General features: G+C 37.6%; 1 protein-coding gene across 2 annotated transcripts in view; it reads left to right on the top strand.

Annotated features, from left to right (window-relative positions):
- Positions 1–8,112, top strand: part of LOC107657107 (solute carrier family 12 member 4-like) — a 22,306-nt gene that overhangs the window by 1,617 nt on the left and 12,577 nt on the right. For both annotated transcript variants that reach the window (XM_016445116.1, XM_016445115.1), the window contains exons 2-4: positions 5,424–5,521; positions 5,703–5,834; positions 5,955–6,101. In XM_016445116.1, coding sequence (XP_016300602.1) covers positions 5,424–5,521; positions 5,703–5,834; positions 5,955–6,101 — 377 coding nt within the window. The remainder of the gene's footprint in view (positions 1–5,423; positions 5,522–5,702; positions 5,835–5,954; positions 6,102–8,112) is intronic.

Here is an 8,112-nt window from a genome sequence, read left to right as displayed (position 1 = left end):
GTGTGCTGGCTCTCTATACTCTCTCTCTCTCTCTCTCTCTCTCTCTCTCTCTCTCTCTCTCTCTCTCTCTACTTTGAGCATGGAAATGACAGACTGGAATACCTGCAGAAGTACAATGTACGATTACATAATCCTATTTCTTAGTTTATAATTTCCTAGCAGAAGATGTGTTTGTCCATGACAGGGCAGGTCTGACTTGAATAAATCCTGTGCTGGCCCTTAATATGTTTGCATTTGTGAATAAAATTCAGCAGTAGCCTCACCTATTGACCTCATAGAGGGTCTTCAGAAGATTGAAGTGTGTGTCCTCACAGCACACCATGACATCAGAAAAGGTGGTAGCAGAAATTGTGGGTGGGCATTGAGGTTGTAGATTTCTTTATACCAAATGAGTTTGTGTGATTTTCTCTGTGTAAGCAAGGATGTAGGTTGATGAAGAAGAGTGGTCTTATGTGGCAGTCGCACTGGTGGATCATTTAACTTTAGGAGGGGCAGAGCAGAAGGAGGGTGTGCACACTGCTAACTTTGTTTTTTAGCGTGTCAGCTCAGCGATGTTTAGAGCAGGACTGCACACTGCGGTCATTGTGCTGAAACAGGCCTGTAATGGAAAAGCATCAGCTCTCAGTAAAACAAATGAACCACGTCATGCCTTACTTCCATGTTACTTACAAAGGTGACAAAGACATTTATAATGTCGCAACAGATTTATATTTCCAATAAATGAAGTTCTTTTGAACTTTCTATCCATCTAAGAATTCTGAAAAAAATGTATCACAGTTTCCACAAGAATACAGTATTAAGTGGCACAGGTGTTTTCAACATTTATAATAACAAATATTTCTTGAGCACCAAATCAGCATATTAGAATGATTTCTGAAGGATCATTCTAGGAAAAAAAAGGAAATTCAGCTTTGCCATCAGAGGAATAAAATGCATTTTAAAATGTGGTATATAAAATAAAAATCTGTTATTTTACATTGTAATACTATTTCACAATGTTACTGTGTTTACTGTATTTTTTAATAAATTTTTGATGATGGTGAGGAAATGTTGATGATATTGAGCATACAATATTTCTTTGAAAAACATTTAAAATATCTTACTAGCCCCAAACTTTTGAGAGTGTACAAGACCGTACAAACGGTAGTGTACCTGTTTAGATATAGTAACTTTTGATGTTGTAAGCTGGATGAACTTGAAAAAGAGTTACACAGAAATTATTACCTTTATTTCCATGGTTTTAATTTGTGCACTATTATCTGCTTCATCTCATGTTTACAAAGAGAAATGTACAAATTGTGGAGAGCAAAGTGGTTGTTGTCTGAAAATATTGACTTTATCACATAAACACTCACAAGCCACAAAAAAACAGTCAATCATCATAAAACCGCACACACACCCCTCCACTGTTGGTACATGAAACATAACAAGGGTAATAATCAACTACATTTTAAATAGAGGAACAAATTCATACTGACATCACATGATAACAGGCTACTAAACAAGATCCTAAACAAGATACTAAACAAGATACAAAACCTGCAAAGGGAAAAACAATGTAATAGCCTAATATTAACTATTAATGCTGGGAAAAATCACAAATTAGACGCTTTTTTGTGTAGTCCTTGTGTTGATATCTTAAAGTATATTTAAATAAATAAATACACAAATAATGCAGTGCATTATTGGCATTATTCACTTTTTTTCACAGTGTTGTTTTTATAGAGCTTTTGAGTATTTATTCTATCTGTCTTTTGCTAATGTTTTAAATTGGAACTTCATCAGTACAGTACAGCTTCTTCTCCCTTGTTAACGCACATCAAAACCTTCGTTCATTCTGCTCTCCCAGCAGGGTCCAATTCCACAGACTTACTCAACTGTGCTCAACTAATTCTCAAAGTCTATTACCAGTGATGGGCTATTGTGTAACAAACGTCTGTTCTCGTGAAAAAGGCATAAAAGTGGCAGTCCATCCCTTTTGTTTGTAAAGGCTAAAACATTGGTAAAAGCTTGGGTGTGTAAATTACATCATCTTTAAACTGTTAAAACGGTATTGGTGGGGCTAAAATGAAACATGCATAAATGGTAAGCATTAATGCAATGTAAAAGTCACTAATTTCCCAAGTATCCTATACATAAATGAATAATGTTAATATGACTGTTCTTAAGATACTTACTGGAGCTGTTGACTTGTAATAAAGGATCGGGAGAGTGATGTGTCATGCAGGACAAACAGAGTGGGTTATGCAGTTATGAAGTTAATGAGCACAATGGTTAGTCTCAAAATTCAAAAACACTAATACAAATCATCACAGACAGAAGCACACATGAGTGAACACACACCTGCTGTTAACAATGTACTTACACAGCGGATATTATTATTACAATCACGTCAAGTAAGCAAGTACACCATCATAACACATTACATTGCCAAAAAGGGCTAAATCAGGCTAAACAGCATGACTTTCACTCATTATGAAGACATTAAATGTTTAATAAATGGGATGTTTGGCCAATTTCACACATAACCTCCTTGCCAGCTAGTTTATTTCTTCGTGAGGTTAATCAGGTTTGCATTTTCCAACACAACGTGTTTTTGTCTCTTCAGTATATTCCACTTTGGAGGTAAATGCGCTATTTGCTCTAAAGCTGGTCTACCTTTGGGCTATTGTCTGAGCAACAGTTTGCAGATGTTTGAACAGAGCTGTTTTCTGCAGCTGGTTACCAAATGTGCCTGAGTTTTCCCTTGTACTGTGCAATAACAGCTTATGTGTGTCACTTTTTTAAGATTGTTGAAAACCAATGACTGTGTAGCATCTAAAGGAATGAATCTTCACTGTAAACAAGTAATGCTCTTGTCCACTAGATTGGATAAATGTTGCTATTGTGAGCATGTGAAGTCTCTCAGTTCATTTTAAACAACACATGCTTGAGGTTAGTAGTTTTGGCTTTGATCTGCAACTTTTGGCACAACCCTGTTAACGTGTTCGGACCTGCCACCCTAAAGCTCCTGCTTCCCCGTCCTGCAGTTACACAGCAAGACACATTCTTTATTGGGCCTGTCAAATCATTTTTGTTAGGCTTTGTGTGGAAACAATCCAGCAAACATGTCTGGTATACATATACGTTCCTTTCAAACATTTCTTGCTCAAGATACAAATTGTTAACATCTTTGTAGTGTTCAAAAACGAAATACATTTTATCTCACAGATTAAGGCAAGACATATTTGTCCACGTATAACGCTAGATGGCAGCATTTGACCATTTTTTTTCTAGGTTGTGTTATACAGTAATGTTATAGTATTGATTTGAGACCACCATATTGATTGATTGATTGAAGGAATTTTAATGAAATTTAATCAATACATTTTAATAAATTCAGGATTTCATAGTATTTGGCATGTCTTTTATCCAAGCAGTGAACATGTTCAGTGTGTCACAAATTTACTTATTTGATTAGTGACCAAATAAATAGTTAATTTAATTATTCATTTTAGCAGTGGCGTTGCTAGGGATTTTGGGCCATTGCACTGATTTTGCCCTGGGGCCCCTGTTGTGGACCCCTCTCAACCTCTGGGCCCTATGCACTCTGTCCCCCTTTTCCCCCGGGTATAGCGACGCCCCTGGATCCCAGATTCATTTGGATCCCAGATTTTCAATACCAGTTGAGATAATAAAGAACATATTCAAGTATAATACTCCACTGGAGAATGACTATTCCATTTTCTGCATTTTCAGGCATTTTATTAAACGAGTGTTTAAAATGTGTTAACATTCTGGATTAAAAGTTTTGTGGAAGGCCTTTATTGTGATTTTGTGTGTGTTCATCACTCTAAATACTTTGTGTGATTCTGCTCACATGTTAAATCTGTTGTGTAAGTGTGTAGCAGGGTTTCTGATTTATCAGTTGATGCTATTTGAACCAGAGGGTCAGTGTGTGTGTAAATGTAAAGTGTGTGCAAGCACATTTTAGCGAATGTACCATTGGCATGGGTGTGCATGTGTGTTTGTGTGTAAATTCTGATCCCCATCGCTCTCTTAGTAACAGTTAATAGTTCACATTGACCTGGATATAGACTATGAGCACAGCTCAGAGTGCTGCCTGCCTTGCTGTACATAGACAAACATGCTGATCCACAACAATGCTCATGCAAACTATACCCATAATGGCAAGTTAACCCTGGACGCAGGTGAGTGAGACCTATACCAAGCAAACTGCAAGGGCAGAGATTTCAATTTAGTCTTGACGTCAGACCAGTTGCTATCCTTTTTTATTATATATTTGTGAGCAACTGATTAATTGCAAATTGATGTCTGTAATGTAGACTAATATGGGAAGGAATATGTCCCAGTATCTCTTTCTGAAATATCACCTCCAATTTGGTCTTTTCAATTTCTAATGTCTGATTTCTACCCTCCATAGAGCAAAAACAAAAAACGCTAAATTTGAACAATTGGATAGACAGGCTAATATATTCAATGTGGGTGTCAGACTCTAGTGCAAAAAATGTCTAAGTAGGAAACAGATATAGACCAAACTGCATAATTATGATGACTTGACAAATTGGTATCTATCACAGTATTTATCATTAAGACTGGCACTGTATTTGGGTGCCTTGTTTTAGCAGTGTTTGTATTGACATTTGTTGTGAGAGCACAAAACAATCGAACGGATTGTGTTCAGATTCAGTGACCTGATTAAAGGGAACAGCTGCAAGGCATTATTTGTTTATGTGAAACTTTTTATTAAATGAAATAATTGTAAAGGACTACAAATTCAGCTTCCGTATTTGTTTGTTTAACACACTCCACCACTACATACTGATACATTTATTTTTAATCTGTTTCCATTTTTATTTACATATCTGAGGAGGATAATATTTTTCAAAAATAAAAGTCAAATGATCTCATTTGATTCAGTTCTTGCACAATGACACAATGTAAGAGTGTAAAGAATAGGACAATGGTCACATTTAATTAGTGGGCGTAGGACAGGAAATTACATTATAAATGTGGGCAAAGCTTACAGTTATTCTGAGAAAAAAATGGCTGGATAAGTATTTCTTTCTTTCTTTATTTTCCCCTCATCAGTTAAATGGGCAGTAAATATTAAACCAATCTAGATTAAATAAGTTATATTTATGTGATGATACAACATATGGAAAAGGATAATAGAATAATAAGTATAATGATAAATATAAAAATAATTATAAATAATAATAATAATAGGTAAAATAATAAAGGATAATAAAAGACAATTAAATCAAATTGAAGATGATCTGTTGGTAAAGGCTTCAAATTAAAAAAAATAATTATGAATTAAATAAAAAGCTAATGGACACAACATGCACCCACTACATATCAATGATGTATATGCCTGTTAAATCCAGTAAATAAAGTTTCAATATCAACCCTCCCTCCAGGTCATGGCAATCATAAAGAAGACAGTCCTTTCCTCAGCACTTCTGACGCAGCATCTAAGAGGAATGACTACTACGACAAAAACTTGGCCCTGTTTGAGGTTCATTTTTTATTTTAATTTCCTTCTCTTTGTAATATTTCCCGCTAAATATATAATCTAAAATCTCAATAATGTTCCCAAATTCAACATTAAAAAATTAGAATTTTTTTCATGTTATGTTATGGGTAGAATTCTGCTATATGTTTTAGTATGTTTGTTACTGACGTGTATCTTTCCATAGGAAGAGCTGGATATCCGGCCGAAGGTCTCGTCTCTTCTCAGTCGACTGGTCAGTTACACAAATGTTACTCAGGGAGCCAAAGAACATGAAGAGGCAGAAAGTGCTGATGCATCCAGAAGACAAGTGCCCAAGGTTACAAAGTGTTATTTTCACTATAATAAAAAAGGCAACATTATATTTTAATTGTAACCAAAACATCTGCAACAATGTTGTTCTGAAGGACTTTTCCCTCTTCTACTTTGTTCTCTGTAGTCTCCGAATATGGGCACACTGATGGGAGTGTACCTGCCATGTCTGCAGAACATCTTTGGTGTGATTCTCTTTCTGCGTCTCACCTGGATAGTAGGAACAGCAGGTGTCGTCCAATCCTTCCTCATTGTTCTCATGTGCTGTTCCTGTGTGAGTTGTTGCAGACACACCCTGTCAAACACAGTGAGGCTCACTCGTACTTTTGCTTTTCCTTGTGTGTCTTTCCTGTTAACAAACAATCTAGCATTGTTTTTAAGCAGTTTGACACTGACAATATTGAGAATTGTCCAAAACAAGACATGCAGAGTATGAAATAATGTAAAATATGACAGTAGCCTATGTCAAATAATATGGAGAAATGGAAATAGTAAGCCAGTAAATAAAGGTTAACACTGACAATTTAACAGCAGTTTGCAGAGTGCTAAGATGAGAGAAAAACTAATGACTGTTCACTAGCCTGATGCTCTGTAGATAAAAAGTGTTCGTAAGTCTGGTTGTGCATGACTGAATTCTCTAACTTCTGTCGGACAGCAGTCACACAGGTTGTGTACAGTCCTTTATTATTTGTGTGCGTTTCTCAGACAGCGTGTCTGATGAGTAGCATTTTGAAATAGAATCAGAATGAGCTTTATTGCCAGGTATGTTTACACATACGAGGAATTTGTTTTAGTGACAGAAGCTCCACAGTGCAACAGAATGACAGTGACAAGACAGGACACAGATAATAAAAAGAATAATATACAAATATACAAAACAGACAATGTACAAAATAGCAAAAATACAATATATAATAGAGACAATTATGTATGTACAGGTATGCTATGTGCAAATTTGGAATGTAAAAAAGTATGTGTGTTAAATAAATAAATGTATAATAGTGTTGTGTGTTCCACGTTTATTGTCAAGTGTTCATGAGATGGATTGCATGAGGGAAGAAACTGTTCCTGTGTCTGGCCGTTCTGGTGCACAGTACTCTAGCGTCGCCGAGATGGCAATAGTTCAAAGAGGGAGTGTGCTGGATGTGAGGGGTCCAGAGTGATTTTGGCAGCCATTTTGCTCGCTCTGGATGAGTACAGTTCTTGGAGAGTAGGGAGGGTTGTACCAATGATTCGCTCAGCAGTTCGGACTATCCTCTGTAGTCTTCTGAGGTCAGATTTGGTAGCTGAGCTGAACCAGACAGTTATAGAAGTGCAGAGGACGGATTCAGTGACGGCCGAGAAGAACTGTTTCAGCAGCTCCTGTGGCAGGTTGAACTTCCTCAGCTGGTGAAGGAAGTACAACCTCTGCTGGGCCTTTTAAACAATGGGGGAGCTTGACAGAGGGGTCTTTAGATGTGCAGTCATTGGTGTAGAGGGAGAAGAGCAGTGGAGAGAGGACGCAAACCTGGGGGGCACCATTGCTGATCGTACGGGTGCTGGATGAGAATTTTCCCAGCTTTACTAGCTACTGTCTGTCTGTCATGAAGCTGGTGATCCACTGACAGACAGAGGTGGTCACGGATAGCTGAGTTAGTTTGGGCAGGAGGAGGTTTGGGATGATAGTGTTAAAAGCCAAACTGAAGTCCACAAACAGGATCCTACATAAGTCCCTGGTCTGTCTAGATGTTGCAGGATGTAGTGCAGTCCCATGTTGACTGTATCATCCACAGACCTGTTTGCTCGGTAGGCAAACTGCAGGGGGTCTAGTGATGTCCTTTAGATAAGCCAAAACCAATCTTTCAAATGATTTCATGGCCACAGATGTTAGAGCTACAGGTCTGTAGTCATTAAGTCCAGTAATTTTGGGTTTCTTTGGGACAGGGATGGTGGTTGAGCGTTTGAAGCATGAGTGGACTTTGCACAGCTCCAGTGATCTGTTGAAGATCTGTGTGAAGATGGGGGCCAGCTGGTCAGCACAGGATTTCAGACAGGCTGGTGTAACACAGTCTGGGCCTGGGGCTTTTTTCCTTTTCTGCTTCCGGAAGACCTGGCGCACCTCGTCTTCCCTGATCTGATGTGCTCAGGGGAAATAAATATTTTAGGAAACACAAGAACTGCTTGTTTTCAAAGCTGCATTTTTCATGCAAGCTTATGTCTTTTTTTATGCAGTGCTGCATGTAGTTTAAGAGCATAATGTTAGGTGATGTTCAGGCAGCTTGGAGGACTCTGCGGGCGAGGGATTT

The sequence above is a fragment of the Sinocyclocheilus anshuiensis genome, unplaced genomic scaffold, assembly GCF_001515605.1.
Source record: "Sinocyclocheilus anshuiensis isolate Anshui unplaced genomic scaffold, SAMN03320099.WGS_v1.1 scaffold944, whole genome shotgun sequence".
Classification (NCBI taxonomy): Eukaryota; Metazoa; Chordata; class Actinopteri; order Cypriniformes; family Cyprinidae; genus Sinocyclocheilus; species Sinocyclocheilus anshuiensis.
The sequence above is the reverse complement of the archived record's forward strand: the minus strand, read 5'-3'. Positions and strand labels throughout refer to the sequence as shown.